General features: G+C 33.6%; 1 protein-coding gene and 1 pseudogene across 1 annotated transcript; one reads left to right on the forward strand and one right to left on the reverse strand.

The window, feature by feature from the left end:
* The first annotated feature begins 5,105 nt into the window (after positions 1-5,105).
* LOC143552539 (protein CPR-5-like) lies at positions 5,106-7,899 on the forward strand. The gene is made up of 5 exons (XM_077042729.1): positions 5,106-5,306; positions 6,083-6,139; positions 6,427-6,462; positions 6,551-7,243; positions 7,339-7,899. The coding sequence occupies exons 1-5, from the start codon at positions 5,106-5,108 to the stop codon at positions 7,861-7,863; spliced, it is 1,512 nt and encodes a 503-aa protein (XP_076898844.1). The 3' UTR covers positions 7,864-7,899.
* A 442-nt stretch (positions 7,900-8,341) lies between these two features.
* LOC143552531 (nuclear transcription factor Y subunit B-1 pseudogene) lies at positions 8,342-9,150 on the reverse strand (annotated as a pseudogene).
* Positions 9,151-18,417: the final 9,267 nt, after the last annotated feature.

The following is an 18,417-nucleotide window of genomic DNA, read 5'->3' on the forward strand; positions in this document are numbered from 1 at the left end:
TTCTATTTGGACCTTTCAATTAATAATTTTATATTGAAATTTAATTATCAGTTAACCAAGCTCAAAAATTTTTAATATATTAACGAACGTAAAAGAACGAGCTCAAACAAACGTAAACTAACGAACCGAAAAAATCAAAACTGAATGAAAACGAAAATTGAAACTAAACTCAAACGAAGCCAAAACAGAAACCGAACCGAAATAAAAAACGAATAACTGAACATTGAAACCAAACCAAAACTTAATCAAAACAAAAAAGCCGAACAAACTGAAACGGAACCAAAAATAAAAAAACTGAAGCCAAACTAAACAAAACCAAAAAAATCTAACCGATCAAAACAAAAAAAAGGAAGAAAGAAATCAAAGAACAAAAAAACTGAAGTAAACAAAACCAACAACCAAGGTTGGTTCACATACTGGTTTTATAGATAATATTTTGTATTCTTTGCTTTAGTGAGCTTTTCCAAAACATAATTTGTTATTTAGCTACCACAAAAGGTCTAAAATAACCTTCTATGGTTGTTGCCATATTCAGTTGCGGGTCATCATGACAATGTTTGCTGCTTGCCTTTTTTGTTTTGGTTCTAAGCATCTTGTTTTAGTATTTCTTGATGCTACTAATTTCTACTTTGGCTTAATGGTTAAGTTTTGACTAAAGTAAATGGTAAAACATGAAGTAGCCTATCAAACTCAAACAAGGTTTAAAAGAACGCAATCGAACCTCAAGGCAAAATTCAAGTTTTTAAAGACAGCTCTAAATTGCCATGTAGAGTTCTTTTAGCATAATCTGAGTGATATAAATATTTTGACATTTAGAATTCAAATTTTTGTCTTTGCAAAATTTTATTCTGATTGTTTCCTAAATAAACAATTTTGACTAAACGTCCCTACCAAAATGCTTCGACAATTTTGACCAAAATGACCAAGTTTAGGCAATGCTCAAAACATACCCCTAAAAAAATTGTGACCAAAGTGCCCCTGCACTTATTTGACCAATACATATCAAAAGTATCTCTGCACTTCTCTATTAAAATGCAATAAATTTTGTTCATCTTTTACTTTTAAAAGTCAAATTGTCAAAATGCTTTAAACTATGTTCATCTTTGACTCTAAATAGTCAACTATCAAAAATCTGAACGTTTTGTTCGTTTTCGGTCTTACTTGAAAAATGATCTATTGGAGTTGTTTTTATTTAAGATATAGTGCACGATGTATTGTTTTGGTGAGAATGTGTATTGTTTTGAACCTGCATGATGTTTAAACCAGGTAAGTTTTTCAGGTACAAATGATGATGTTTTGGATCAGTTGGAGACTTGGAGTTAAGGTGCACGAGTTCAATTATAAAGGAGTTGAGGTACAATAATTATGTTAGATTTGTATACGTTGTTAAGTTTATGTGATTATTCATTTGTATGAGTAAGTATTGGTTTTTGTTTCAGGTCAGCCTGGGTGCACATGAATGCAGGGTGGTAAGGGGTCCGGTGGAATAAGGATGTTGCTTAAAATACTACCGGTTCTTTTGACTCTTTTGATTATAATCCTTTAGTCAAACATGAAAGGTTTTTGCTGTTTTTGCTAAAAGGTTACTGTTAACTATAGAAATAGGAAAGCTTCCTACAAAATGCTAGTGGGAGAGAATGTGATTGGTGGTTTTATTTTTTTTGTTAAATATAAAAATAATAATGAGGTAACGCTTTGACGGAGCTTCATTTACTACACCTCTTTTAGCCAAAAACCCACATGGCGCAAAACGCCCCCATAGAGGCTCCATTCACTACTCATGGTCCAACAGGAACTGGTACATCGTTGTGGAATGTTTTCCCTGCTGCATCGCGCGGGTTTTTTACTATTATATATATATAGAGCAAGGTTATAAACACACCACACCTAAAATAAAGTGTAGCAAGTGTGTTTTCATCATTAGATCTAATAAAACACACCGCACAATAAACACACCACACCTAAAATAAAACACACCGCACAATAAACACACTTTTTGATATCCACCGTTAGATCAACATATCTATTGCACCAGATTACTTCTTGCACTTCTTAGACACACTTCAATTCTTATTTAACTCCACTATATATATATATACACACACACACACTAAATAGCAAAGGACAGTTATCTCACGAAACCTTATTGTAGATAATTTTTAATAATTTTTTAATCGAAGTTAGTTGTTAGTTGGGAACCATGTGCTACTTTACTTTATCAAAAATGGTATTGGGGAAGTCCTGAACCACCACCAACATCCGAGCCTCCACGCCACAATGGCACAACCACCACCCACACATCGCCTACCCGCCACCGTTTATCGTCATTACCTCACGCCACCACATGTATGTTCTCTTTTATAAGTAATGAATAGTTAATATTTTGTTTACCCAAAATATATTTGACTTTATTCGTTGAAATTAGCTTGAATTCACCTGCGTTCAAAGCTTGCAATTAACTGGTGGTTAACCAAATAAACCAAGCCACCTTTTCAATAATTGAAGTAACCAAATTGCTAATAACAAAAATAAATCATGTATGAGAATCTATAAATCAAACATCAGTTATTGATTTAGTTTTAATCCATCACTGAACTCAGTTGACCAATGCTCGTCCTTTGACGTTAATGATTTAGCTGAATGACATCGTGTTATACCAAAATACTCCTAGTGAAAACTGAAGACCGACATGCAAGCGCCCATAACGACATCTCATTTCCCACAAATGTATATATCAGTTATATAAATTTTAATACAAACAACTTGCGATAAACATGAATCTATGTTAAGGGCTAATATGTATCACTGAGCATGGCCTTATATTTTATTATAGACATGTATTGTGGATCATATATTATTCTAGTTTACTAATGGGCCACTTTTTTTTGTTACCAACCTTCGATTACTAATACAAATTTGTCTTGTTTTCAATTTTACTTTATATACATAACCAAATTTGGTTAAAGAATTTTGTGGATCAGTATACTTATACCTATACCTATCGTTTTAATTGTAAGTCTTTTAAAATTTTCTTTCTTTATCTTGCTGTATGTGATTATTTTCTCTATAATACATACAAGTGTTTATATAATATTCTTGCAGTTCTCTATATAAAACTAGTTTTGGTCATGTTTATTTTGCATCTCCATTAAAAGTAACAAAACCTTTTTAATTGCTTTCCAAAGTCAAATTTCTTGGATTCAACTTAGTCAAATTTCTTGAATTCAACTTGTAAATTCAGTAAGCAGTGTTATATAGAGCTTGCAAACGTATGATACTAAAGCTATTTTTGTCACAGCCCCCGACCCCTATACCCTGGGATGGGAAGCCGTGAACATTGATTGGTGGCATCGGTGTTTATTAAATTATTTTGCAGCGGAAAATTTCTTCAGAACCGTAGTTAGGAAAAATGATCAGAGTTATAAAAACACCATGATTATTATATTGATAAACCGGGAATTTAATCCCTTTTAATACAAACATAAGTTTTATAGGGTTAACCCTAATTTACAAAACACGTTTCTTTATTCTTGTGACAAGCCACTTATTTAAGCTGGAAGCCCGCATGCATCATTCCTTTGTCTCTAACAAGTCACCTGAAACATGTTTAAAATATTTGATCAGCAAGAAATACTGGTGAGTACATTCATTTGTAAATGACACATTTTACAGTTACAACATTAAGATGTTTTTACAACTGCCTGCTTACAAATTACCGAAAGGTATTTGTCACTCGACCGTATCTATGACTGTGGTCATATTACTTATTGGCTAACACTTGTCCAATAAATAGCGTGTAATAGCCCAGTAGGCAAGCCTTGTATACAAAACCCCACAATACCAGTAGTAACCATCCCGTAAGTCTACAGAGACTTAATCACTGTAATGTATTTAAAATATTTTTAAAAATATATTTGAAACATTTAGACCATCTGTCATGAGTTTTATAGGTTTTGAAATTATCATGACAATGTCGGAAAAATAGTGGTCTCACGCAAATGTGAGTTGTACAAAAACTCGAATTTCTCACCTTGCAAGTTTATATATTAAAGAACACCTCCTGGTATTAAGCATCTAGGATAAACACAATGCGTATTTCTAGATTAGTATAAAACGAATAATCATAACGATAATCACGAGATTAGAAACTTTACACAATGGCACAAATGTCTTACCTTAACAGGCAGAGCTTTTGGATTCGTGTATGTTTATTTCGATCGGATAGGATATCGCTACGATAACTTGGGTATTATACTTTATAAAATACTTATGTGTGTGTGTTTTCAGAGAGAAGAGAATTTTGAGCGAAGAAATGAAGTCCCGATGCCTTTCTATTTATAGCAGATTTTGGACCCCATCGCGGTATGTGATGGCTATAAATAGAAAGCCGTCGCATACCGCGAAGCATCTATAGCTTCGCTGAGTCAGCCCTAGGCCTGCTACGTGGCACGCCACGTGGCAGGCTACGTGTCTCGCCTGCGTAACCTCCACGTCGCGGTACGCGATGGGAAATCTGAACCCGTCGCGTATCGCGATGGAAGAATATTTTTTTTTAATTTTATTTTTCTTAATTCCCAACAAAAATACTAACGTGCGAAGTGTAAAGTGCGCCATCAAAGCGCTACATTGCACCCATCGTAATTCGCCCGAGCCCGTGCGTGTGCTTCGCACCCTCCGCTAGGATCACTGGGTGTGATATGTCTTATAAGAACATTTACATAGAAATTTCCTTTCTTAAGAGTTTACAAACCTATTTATACTATCCAGCTCAGGCTACCTTTAGTCAATAGAGGCAGCGTACGGAATACCCGCGTTACTTAGTTGGCCTCTCCATGAAAAAAAAACAATAAACAACCCTAATCCAGATAATACACTTGGAATGATTTAGCATATTGAGTTTGAATCTTGAGTGGATTGACTGATGATCTAGTTATCCAAAATCTAAAACCTCCTCGTACCCAATAACCGAAACCACTTCCAACTAAAAACCCCACCAACTACGGAACCCATTTGTCCGTTATTATTAATCTCTACTCCATATAATAAAAACTGCCGCAGCAATAGCATAACTTTCAAGCTTCCCACCACCACCACCACCCCTACCCATGGAAAGACTCCACCAGCAACCGCCAGTTCACGATGACGTCATCTCCACCACCGTATTGAATTCAAGACCAAAGGGTATTCGTGTATCCACCAGCCGTAGAAACCCTAGGGTGGCTTTTAATTCCAAACGACGGAATGGCGGTGACGCCGACGCGCTTGCTCTTCCTCTTGGAATGTCAATTGCTGCTTTTGTTGCTCAGGTTATTATTTATTGACTTACTGTTAATTGTTATACTTTTTGGTTGTATTTGATCCAACTGTTGGTAACCCAGAAACCCTAAAGATTGCTTTTTTATTGTGTGGGGTAACATTCTTTGAGGGGGTTTTATTGTTTATGTTAAAAAGTTTGAATCTTGGTTGAAAAAGATTACGAATTGTTATTGTTTATATGTTTGTTTGTTTACAGTTGGATTAAAAGATTGGTAATTTGATGAAATTTCTAATGAGTTGCTTTAGTTAATAGGTAATGTTTGTAGGTGTACATTTACCATTCGGGTATGGTTTGGTTGTTGGGTTGGTCTGGTTCCACTTCTAGCTTTTCCCAAGCTTAATCTTGGCTGCAAGATGCAAAGAACCCGTTACAAGGTGACCCGAACTCCCTCAGTCAAGACTTTGAGCCCTATCTGTGGGATATGTCTACATGACTACATGTAACTTAAGGCGTAAAGATGGCAAAGTTATATAGTTACTTGATTTTGAGAAGCATTTGTAGTATAGAAGTTAGGTTGCTAAAATACCTTGCCAACACTTAACGTATGATCTACCTTTGCATGTTAATAGTTTACTGTTTTCTTTAATAAGCATTGCCCTTGATTTATTTTTAATAATGGTTGTAAAGATTTGTTCTTTTAAGTGCAGCGCCAGTAGCGGTAATTATTAAAACCGCATTGCATCAATCTTGTGCACTTTTTCTGTGTCTTTTAATGCCAGTACTGTTTTGTTTATCACTAAGCATGTCACAACTCTAATGTTTCAGGTGTTGGAGAAGAAAGATGCAACTGGAGAAAGGTTGTCTGCAGATCGTCTCTCTGAGGTATTTGTAATATCATATTCTCCGAATGTATTTAGAATCAGAAAGTTTCATTTGGTGCATTTGTATCTTCTTGTGCTGCTCATGTGGACAGCTTTGGCTGGAACATCCTGCTGAGAACTTTCAGCTATGGATTATATAATTATGTGCGGTTGGTACGTTTAGAGGTGTGACAACTAATTGCGTGGTTTAATGATCGCATTGTTTCTGTATATTAATGACTTAATATATTCTAGATGTGGTAAGTTTATCCAGTTTAAGTGTTGATTCGTGTTATTTTTACCTCACAGATATGCGCTTTGGCGGTTAAAGAATCATTGTCCAATGTAAGTATTTCCGCGTTTACCACTGTAAATAAATTATCAGTTATTAATGTACTTCTTGTAACAACTTATTCTCCTGTTATTGTTACAGGTTTTTGGGGACAAATTCGACTGCTTTGTAAGTAACTTTGAAAGATCATTTCAAAGCACTTTGATGACACTCAGAGTAATCAGCGAATCATCAGGAAACCGAGAAAGATATTATTCGCACGGGGAAAGCAGTTCAAATGATTTTCATTTCAATATGAAAGAGCACACATCCACAAGCAACCTTCAAGAACAAACACCCGTTATTACTTTAGATGAAGACAATAATGTACATAGAAACCCTATTTACAACGACCTTGCAGTTGCTTACGGCCCAATAAACGGTCGAAATAATCAACAGCTGGCGTCTGTTCCTCCGAGTCGACTGCATTCCCAGTCGTCTGCACTTGCCACTTTTGAAAGATCTGTAAGCGAGCAAGTTCGTGCTAATGATCTTAAGGCAATAGAACTTGGCCTTGATATGCAAAAGTTGAGACTAAAAGAAGCAAAGATTGCTGTTGACTGTGATTCAAATGTTTTGGAGAGGATTAAGTTGTCAATGGGAATCTCAAAAGCAAATTTTAGAGCCGAAAAGTTTAAAACAGAGCTGCAAGATACGAGACATGCTCAGTTGCTTAAAAAGTGTGTTGACTGTCTTGTTGCGGGTTTGTTGATTATGGTAGCGTGCCTTGCTTATGGAACTTATATTCATTCCCATCAGAGACTCGTTGAAGCTAACGAATCGTGTATGATCAAGGTATGGATAATGTTGTTTATCTTATTCTAATGATTCTGAATTAACTTTTAAAACATGTGTCCAAACACTAACTAATCGTCCTCTTCGTTTTCCAGGAATCAAGTTCATGGTGGATCCCAAAACCAATGGCATCTTTTAGTTCAGGGTTCCAAGTCCTCCGATGTCAAGCTCAAGTTATAAGCCGAATGTTTTTTGGAATATTAATGATTATTGCAATCGCATTTCTACTCATTCAACGCTCGGGAACCACAAATCAAACAATGCCAGTTACATTCTTAGTTTTACTACTCGGTGTCGGCTGCGGTTTTGCAGGAAAATTTTGCATAGACACGTTGGGAGGAAGCGGGGCTCATTGGCTGTTTTTCTGGGAAATTATTTGCTTGCTGCATTTGTTTGCAAACATTTGTACCTCAGCGTTGTTCGGTATTCTACATGGGCCTGTTACAGTGGTTGACCAGTCAACGAGGCGGGTGGTGTTCCCGTACCGGTTCAGGCGAGTGGTGTTTTACGCCGCCTTGTTGGTGTACCTCCCGTTGCTATGCGGGTTGATCCCGTTTGCTGGAGTTGGAGAGTGGCTTGAACATTTTGCATCACTGGTAGTTGGTCGTGTATCCGAATGAATGTTCTTTTTATGTTTTGCAGTTGGTTTTTGTAACTTTGTGTTTGTAGTTATTTGAGTCAGAATAGACCAGCTGTTAATTATTATTAGATGTGTTTTAATGAGTGTTTTGTCTTGCCTTTGTAATCTCTGATCTGTTTGTTTTACTCTGTTGGTTCTGATATGTTTATTGTTGTGACTTGTGACATAAATAACTTTATTTATATGTATGAAGTTTGAAACATATTGAAAATAAACTTGATGAATGAAAAAACTTGTTAAACTTTGATTTATTATTATTATTATTATTATTATTTTTGTATTATTTGTTGTTTCCATCTTTGGTCTAAATTCCTTTTTTCTTAAATTATAACAACTATATTAGTGTTGATACAAGTTACAACGTATCGTAAACCAAATAAACCATTGCGAATCACCTAAAATCACACACTTAGACATACCTTAATGTTAATTTAAATGATCAGTTCCAAGTATATAATTATTACAAATACGAATATCGCAAAACTCATTCCGGTTTATGTAGTTACTACATAAATTGTTGAGCATGGGTCGCCACGACTGTGTTAGCATCATGCAGCTTAACCATATTAATCAACTCATCATGATACCCCACGACACGTTCACGATACATGTCATCAGAAACTTCAAAGACCGGTTGTTTTAGTGTCCAGTTAGACACCTCACAACCGATCTCAGTAACACCAGTGACAACATCACTGGGCGTGTTAGAAGTACCAACGTATTGGTTCAAGTAACTTTTCAAACTACCAACGTAGTTCTGAAAGCCTAAGGTTGTCATGGCCCACAAGAGATCCTCGCCATTGATCGTCTTTCGCTTCTCTTTTTGGCATTTATCCGAGGCTTCACCGGTTATAAAACTAATGAACTCGGACACACATTCTTGGACGGTCTCTTTTGCTTCTTTTGACATTTTGGCATTCGCGGGGAGTGACTTTTTCATGATGCGCCCAACGTTGGCTATCGGGAGAAGCCGCTCTTGGTCTTTAGACGAGCTTTCGGAGGACGGGCTACCTGCCGGGCTCATTGGGATTCTTTTTCCGGTCATGGTGTTTGTTTTGGAGTCTTAAGGGTGATAGATTATGGGCTTTTATGGTGCAAAGAGTTGGTTAACAAACATTATTAAAAAAAGTGCAAAGACGGTTTGATTTAGACAAAAATTATATAAATAAATTTTATGAGAAGAAGCGTTAGTATATTTTGGAGCCGACTATTTTGCATTATTATATTTTAACTCGTAATATTATATTTTAAATATGCTTATTTTAGCCTTTATGAGTTACTAGATCAATTAGTTTTGTACTAGTTATAAACTTATCAGCAAAATGTTTATGATTTTTTAAACTAATTAATTATGAATAACCTGAAATTATCAAACCCTTGACCAACTAAATAATGATTATCAGACCGTCCGCGTCGCTAGTAGCAAGAGATTTAACATTCACAACCGCTCTCTCCTCTCAAGTCCTCTCTTCTCTTCATGTCGGACTTGTTTAACTTTCTTTTAGCATCGGACTAAGGGCGATTGCGATAGAGTTGATCTTAATTGTAACTTTAAGCAATAAGAGTGCATCTAAATATTATATATCATGACATTTGATTGATTGTGAAGTTGACGTATAAAGATAAAGTGCAGAGTTGTACATTTTTGTTTCTTAGATAAGAATCCAACGTATATATGTTGAATGGTGATGTTAGAAAAGGATCAAATATTGTATAATCATTTTTTAAAAAGTAGGTTAAAACATATGTTAGAAATCTTTATGAATCATCTAAAACAAATTAATATTACGACAAATAAATAGTTTAAAGCAATATTACTGAAAGTTCATATGCAATTTAGTTACTAAATATATTCAAAGTTGTACGATTTACAAAATTAAATATCATAATATGCATTTTAAAATTAAGATTACTAATTTATAACATCCATATTAAAAAATTAAGGGGCATTTACATATTTCCCCTTCCTTAACATCCTTAATTACATATTTCCTCAATACTAAAAAAATAATTACATATTTCCCCTTCCTAACACATATAAAAAGGGGAAATATGTAATTGATTTTTGGGGTTGGGGATATATGTAATTAAGGGTATTTAGCAAGGGGAAATATATAAAAATTCCAAAAATTAATATGGAAAAGTTGAAGCCTGTAGATTCTTTCATATTGTAAGTAGAAGTATTTAATTTATTAAAATGTTTGACGTTATTATACCACTAGTAGGACATTACAAAAAAACAAAAGTTATTTAATTACTCGATCGATATTATTCATATCAGCCCACAGTATTCATCAAATATGCTTCCAACGGAACATTATATATGGTATCAGACTATGACTATCAGATGACAAAATTGTTGCAGGATAAATGTGGCTTTTTAAAGTTTTTATATATAGTAGATTAGCAACAATAACAAATATATATCAACTCTTTTTTCATTAGTGTTATTAATTGAATCATGTAATCTGTTGTTATTGAATCATCACTTCACTATATGTTTACAATCTCGGTACTAACAATCGAACACAAAGATAATTATTATAAAATGTAAAGCTAACTTTACATGTTCACGTCATGACAAATAGAAACAAGTATCAAAGTGAATCACTACAATAGATGTTCATAGTAGTGTACGTATTAAAATATCATAGGAGTTAGGATTTATAAGATATCATTCTGCTTTAGTATATTCTAAATAATTAACCTTTCAGCTCCTTCTAATACTTCTATCATACCGTTAAATAGTTCTCTAACATATGTACTATACTGCTTAAAAGTAAATTTATCTATATCTATATCTATATCTATACTATATATAATACATCAAACAAGGGCAAATTAAGACATCTATTTTTAAGTAATTTACAACACGTAAAACATAAGGTACATGTGTTAGTAAGGGTAAACTTGTCTTTTAAACACAATTCATTCAACTTACAAGTTTGGTCCCTAATCTATAACCATATTATGTTTTTAATTTAAGTTGTAAACTAACTTCTCACCCATGATTTTTAAACGACTATAGCCTTTTCAAACGTTAATATTTTTATAAAAAAATTATACCATAAAAACGAGCATTTTATTCTCTTTAATTTGGATATGATATTGTTATAATTTTTCATTTTAAATAAATTAATATGTTACGTAGGGGTGTTCAGTGTCGGTTTTGATGATTTTTAAGTTAAACTTGTGAGTTCAACCGTTAATACTGATTTTTTTGTCGTCCAAAACCAAACTCAACCATTGAAAGTTGAAACCAAATCGTTACTAACGGCCTGGTTCCAGTTTGGTTTCACAGTTTAAACTTTAATAGTAAATTTAGTTTAAAATAATTATTAATTTAAATGTACCATCAATTTTAACTAAACACCAACATAATATGATACTTGAGAGGATCATAAATAAAAAATAATAATTTTAGCCACATAAATGGTAAATATTAATGGAAGATCTATGACGTGAAATCATAACAACAAAGACCACAAATGAATCATACTGCAATTAGGTTAATTTAAAGTTGTATAGCCAAGTTATTTGTAATAAAAAGATTATGTTCAGTTAAATTTTAACTATATCAAATATATATTATAAAACATATCTAATAATTAATAATAAAAAACATTAAAATGCATTCAACATTTACAGTCTGGTCTGGTTTCTTATGGCCGGTTGCCAGTATAAACTGCGAACCAATGACCGGTTTAAACGATTTTAAGGTTTTAACCGAACCATAAACACTTATATTTTTTACGTGATTAACAGGTTCAAACACCTGCTACATCGCGCGGTCACTTGTCTAGTCTTCAATAATAAAACAAATAAGCACATATCTTGAACGGGTGAAGAACATTCTTGTATATCTTTTTCTTTCAATTATCGTTAATAATAAAACAAATATCCACGCACTAATTTAATTAAAAGTTATTCTAAGGTGTTCCATTCTTGTATATCTTTTTCTTTCATTTATGTATAGACATTCTTTTTATAAACAATATTAATTTAAAAACTATGAGAAATGCATAAATCAATTATACATAGTACTTCAAGTATAATAATACACAAGGTGTTGACATAATTGTCTACCACGCCATCTTTCTCCCCCATGATAAATATCTACTAATGTAATAAAATAAAAGTATTTTTAGACAGGTGTAATTCTCACAACAGCCTTCTCTTTATTTTCACTTCCTATTATTGTGACATCTGACTACATCACAGGGAGAAACGTAGATTTAGGAACACAACAGTTTCAAACCAATGAGATTAAGAAAGTGTTTTTTTTTTCTTAAAAGAAGGAACCATCTACAAATCAGCAGTTTCCACAGGCATCAACACACCATTTGAAGATGAAAAACGCACAAGATTAGGGAAGAAATTTTCAATCGAATCACACCTCATCTATCGGCAAGGTGTTAATAAATTTCAGTTATCTATTTCTAAATTTCGATCGTTTCACAAGGTTTTGTTTGATCGATTTTAGCAACTTTCCCAGTGAAATCGAGGCCATGTGCAGCTAACTAAGCAGCCTCTTTTCTATAGAGAAACAAATCTCTAGCATAGAAAGCACACTTTATGGCAGGCAACGTCATACTTTACAGGCTGCTACACATAATATTGTGACAATATCTCTTGACAGGTAAACAGGGGCATGTATATAATTAGAGGGACCGTAAGTGGTGCGTTGCCTTTTGAGCTATGGTTTATACTCTTGCCACATAAGTATATAAAACACTTATGTCACTTAATTACATAAAAAAACTTACTGTAATTCGATCTTTATATTCTTTAATGACATCAGTATGATAAAATGCATAAAACAGGATGATGTTGATAGAAGAGTTCTAAAAGGAATGGATTGTTCAGCAGCCCACAGATATTAACTACAAAACCAAAATTCATGGATGTAAAATTTCCATCACCTTTGCTTTCAACATCTATTATGTTGGTAGAGCTCGATTGTTATTCAAGATTCAAGAGCATGTGATTAGAATATAAGGAATATTTTATCTCAACAAGTCTACGAAACCTTCCAATTTAGAGATCTGTGTTGAACTGTTGTATGTTTTTTGTGGGTCATTGAAGCTCCCTGAGCCCACGGTTCCATTAGCGTTTGGATACTTGGGGTGTGGTTTGGTTCACACATTCGACTTTCACATCTGTAGATACGTATACTCTATAAGATAAGGGCGTGGTTTGACCATGGTCAGGTTTCTTTGACTTGACACGTGTAATGTACCTTGGTGTAAAACTAACAGTAATATCTGTATGTTAATAAAATTTATATTTGATTATTTTTTCCATTCAATTGCATTAGTTTTTTTTTTGTATGGGTTATAATAATTGGACCGCTAATGGAGCTTGCTTTCATTAGTGTTTGTCAATGCCATTATGCTGGAGCGTAATTCAATAGTCTCCCGAGTTTTTGATCAGCGATCACCATGTGTGGATTTAGGTTGGGAAAGTGTTCTGTTTTAAAAAGTTCAGTTAGATCAAATGTAACTTCAGGTTGAATATGCGTTTTGGTGCCTTGTGTCATATCCCGAGTTTGAGGCAGTGGTTGCTTTTTAATACGGGTGAAATGGCTCGAGCTAAATTACAGAAAATAATTATTTTTACCTTTTGTGGTTTTTAACAAATATTTTATTTTCCTAGTTAACCTACTTTTATTCGTGGCTAGTGGGCTCCATAAAAAGCGGACGCAACTGTTAATTTCGTTAATTGTCGCTCATAAATCTCATAGTTTTCCCTTAGCCACAGCTATTGTTTAATTAGCGAGTTGTGTATGGTCACAAATTGATTATACGATTGTCTGGTTGAAACTGAATCATATTAATTTTGAACATAAGAATTTTTATTAGGCAAAATCTAAAATGTTGCATCAAGTGGTACCATCAGATACTAGTTTCAAATTAAAATTTTGTTAAGGGGTCACCTAAATTAAATCGGTTTTTCAGTTTTGAGATAAAGGTTTTGCTACTGTTTAACGGGTCAGTTTTGTAGCCAGCATAGAAGGCCCAACAGTCCCTATCGCCTATTGGTACCATGCAACCTGCACCAAGTGCCCAAAGAATTTGCTGATTTGAATTGTTAAGTCATAAGTGAAAGGTCTTGGTTTGAAAGGGCTGTTCAGTACCACCTACTGTAGCATTTTGCAAGTTTAAAATACAACTTAGTATGGTTTAAACTTGAAATTCAAAACCCAAAGGCTCAAACCAGACTGAGATTCAGTTGTAAAACCATATTCAAATTCCACATTCCAATCGCGATGGTGAGAAGTTTAATTTTGTTTGTATAGTAATTCAACCGGGGTAAGATCTCATTGGCTTTCGGGTAATCTCTGGTACTTTTAGATATATAATTAAATCAGAAAAAAATAAGTATTTGATAGGTAACTTCTGTTTGCTTGTTGTTTTAATGTTAAACTGTTCATTAAACTTATCATGTCAAATCCATATATTTTAACCGGAATATAAAGTTTGAAGATTTTTACCTTTGACGTCTAAAGTCAAACAAGGAATTGTGACCTTAATATGATAAAATTGTTGTTTTTCATAGAGAATCGATATTGGATTATGTGTACTTGTAACTTGATAGATATTTTCACTGTTGCATTGTCATAGGATTAGATTAGTTTACTTATCTTTTTTGATAGTTACATTATGCTCATGTATCAACTCAATGTGATTCTTTTATGTAGTCTCGGTGTAGAGAAGAGTTCTTCAGCACAGATGCGTGTTGCAAAACTTTTAGGAGCAATGAAATAAGATGAGGGTTCCTTGGATACTTTCGTCTGGCAAATTGTTGGACTTGGTATGTTTTTCTATTTGGACCTTTCAATTAATAATTTTATATTGAAATTTAATTATCAGTTAACCAAGCTCAAAAATTTTTAATATATTAACGAACGTAAAAGAACGAGCTCAAACAAACGTAAACTAACGAACCGAAAAAATCAAAACTGAATGAAAACGAAAATTGAAACTAAACTCAAACGAAGCCAAAACAGAAACCGAACCGAAATAAAAAACGAATAACTGAACATTGAAACCAAACCAAAACTTAATCAAAACAAAAAAGCCGAACAAACTGAAACGGAACCAAAAATAAAAAAACTGAAGCCAAACTAAACAAAACCAAAAAAATCTAACCGATCAAAACAAAAAAAAGGAAGAAAGAAATCAAAGAACAAAAAAACTGAAGTAAACAAAACCAACAACCAAGGTTGGTTCACATACTGGTTTTATAGATAATATTTTGTATTCTTTGCTTTAGTGAGCTTTTCCAAAACATAATTTGTTATTTAGCTACCACAAAAGGTCTAAAATAACCTTCTATGGTTGTTGCCATATTCAGTTGCGGGTCATCATGACAATGTTTGCTGCTTGCCTTTTTTGTTTTGGTTCTAAGCATCTTGTTTTAGTATTTCTTGATGCTACTAATTTCTACTTTGGCTTAATGGTTAAGTTTTGACTAAAGTAAATGGTAAAACATGAAGTAGCCTATCAAACTCAAACAAGGTTTAAAAGAACGCAATCGAACCTCAAGGCAAAATTCAAGTTTTTAAAGACAGCTCTAAATTGCCATGTAGAGTTCTTTTAGCATAATCTGAGTGATATAAATATTTTGACATGTAGAATTCAAATTTTTGTCTTTGCAAAATTTTATTCTGATTGTTTCCTAAATAAACAATTTTGACTAAACGTCCCTACCAAAATGCTTCGACAATTTTGACCAAAATGACCAAGTTTAGGCAATGCTCAAAACATACCCCTAAAAAAATTGTGACCAAAGTGCCCCTGCACTTATTTGACCAATACATATCAAAAGTATCTCTGCACTTCTCTATTAAAATGCAATAAATTTTGTTCATCTTTTACTTTTAAAAGTCAAATTGTCAAAATGCTTTAAACTATGTTCATCTTTGACTCTAAATAGTCAACTATCAAAAATCCATAGTTCATGCTTGTTGTTTTATTAAAACCTGAACGTTTTGTTCGTTTTCGGTCTTACTTGAAAAATGATCTATTGGAGTTGTTTTTATTTAAGATATAGTGCACGATGTATTGTTTTGGTGAGAGTGTGTATTGTTTTGAACCTGCATGATGTTTAAACCAGGTAAGTTTTTCAGGTACAAATGATGATGTTTTGGATCAGTTGGAGACTTGGAGTTAAGGTGCACGAGTTCAATTATAAAGGAGTTGAGGTACAATAATTATGTTAGATTTGTATACGTTGTTAAGTTTATGTGATTATTCATTTGTATGAGTAAGTATTGGTTTTTGTTTCAGGTCAGCCTGGGTGCACATGAATGCAGGGTGGTAAGGGGTCCGGTGGAATAAGGATGTTGCTTAAAATACTACCGGTTCTTTTGACTCTTTTGATTATAATCCTTTAGTCAAACATGAAAGGTTTTTGCTGTTTTTGCTAAAAGGTTACTGTTAACTATAGAAATAGGAAAGCTTCCTACAAAATGCTAGTGGGAGAGAATGTGATTGGTGGTTTTATTTTTTTTGTTAAATATAAAAATAATAATGAGGTAACGTTTTGACGGAGCTTCATTTACTACACCTCTTTTAGCCAAAAACCCACATGGCGCAAAACGCCCCCATAGAGGCTCCATTCACTACTCATGGTCCAACAGGAACTGGTACATCGTTGTGGAATGTTTTCCCTGCTGCATCGCGCGGGTTTTTTACTATTATATATATATAGAGCAAGGTTATAAACACACCACACCTAAAATAAAGTGTAGAAAGTGTGTTTTCACCATTAGATCTAATAAAACACACCGCACAATAAACACACTTTTTGATATCCACCGTTAGATCAACATATCTATTGCACCAGATTACTTCTTGCACTTCTTAGACACACTTCAATTCTTATTTAACTCCACTATATATATATATACACACACACACTAAATAGCAAAGGACAGTTATCTCACGAAACCTTATTGTAGATAATTTTTAATAATTTTTTAATCGAAGTTAGTTGTTAGTTAGGAACCATGTGCTACTTTACTTTATCAAAAATGGTATTGGGGAAGTCCTGAACCATCACCAACATCCGACCCTCCACGCCACAATGGCACAACCACCACCCACACATCGCCTACCCGCCACCGTTTATCGTCATTACCTCACGCCACCACAAGTATGTTCTCTTTTATAAGTAATGAATAGTTAATATTTTGTTTACCCAAAATATATTTGACTTTATTCGTTGAAATTAGCTTGAATTCACCTGCGTTCAAAGCTTGCAATTAACTGGCGGTTAACCAAATAAACCAAGCCACCTTTTCAATAATTGAAGTAACCAAATTGCTAATAACAAAAATAAATCATGTATGAGAATCTATAAATCAAACATCAGTTATTGATTTAGTTTTAATCCATCACTGAACTCAGTTGACCAATGCTCGTCCTTTGACGTTAATGGTTTAGCTGAATGACATCGTTGTATACCAAAATACTCCTAGTGAAAACTGAAGACCGACATGCAAGCGCCCATAACGACATCTCATTTCCCACAAATGTATATATCAGTTATATAAATTTTAATACAAACAACTTGCGATAAACATGAATCTATGTTAAGGGCTAATATGTATCACTGAGCATGGCCTTATATTTTATTATAGACATGTATTGTGGATCATATATTATTCTAGTTTACTAATGGGCCACTTTTTTTTGTTACCAACCTTCGATTACTAATACAAATTTGTCTTGTTTTCAATTTTACTTTATATACGTAACCAAATTTGGTTAAAGAATTTTGTGGATCACTATACTTATACCTATACCTATCGTTTTAATTGTAAGTCTTTTGAAATTTTCTTTCTTTATCTTGCTGTATGTGATTATTTTCTCTATAATACATACAAGTGTTTATATAATATTCTTGCCGTTCTCTATATAAAACTAGTTTTTGTCATGTTTATTTTGCATCTCCATTAAAAGTAACAAAACCTCTTTAATTGCTTTCCAAAGTCAAATTTCTTGGATTCAACTTAGTCAAATTTCTTGGATTCAACTTGTAAATTCAGTAAGCAGTGTTATATAGAGCTTGCAAACGTATGATACTAAAGCTATTTTTGTCACAGCCCCCGACCCCTATACCCTGGGATGGGAAGCCGTGAACATTGATTGGTGGCATCGGTGTTTATTAAATTATTTTGCAGCGGAAAATTTCATCAGAACCGTAGTTAGGAAAAATGATCAGAGTTATAAAAACACCATGATTATTATATTGATAAACCGGGAATTTAATCCCTTTTAATACAAACATAAGTTTTATAGGGTTAACCCTAATTTACAAAACACGTTTCTTTATTCTTGTGACAAGCCACTTATTTAAGCTGGAAGCCCGCAGGCATCATTCCTTTGTCTCTAACAAGTCACCTGAAACATGTTTAAAATATTTGATCAGCAAGAAATACTGGTGAGTACATTCATTTGTAAATGACACATTTTACAGTTACAACATTAAGATGTTTTTACAACTGCCTGCTTACAAATTACCGAAA

The sequence above is a fragment of the Bidens hawaiensis genome, unplaced genomic scaffold (genome assembly GCF_021521415.1).
Source record: "Bidens hawaiensis isolate Kalapana, Puna unplaced genomic scaffold, B.hawaiensis_p1.1 tig00016943_1, whole genome shotgun sequence".
In the NCBI taxonomy this organism is placed as follows: Eukaryota; Viridiplantae; Streptophyta; class Magnoliopsida; order Asterales; family Asteraceae; genus Bidens; species Bidens hawaiensis.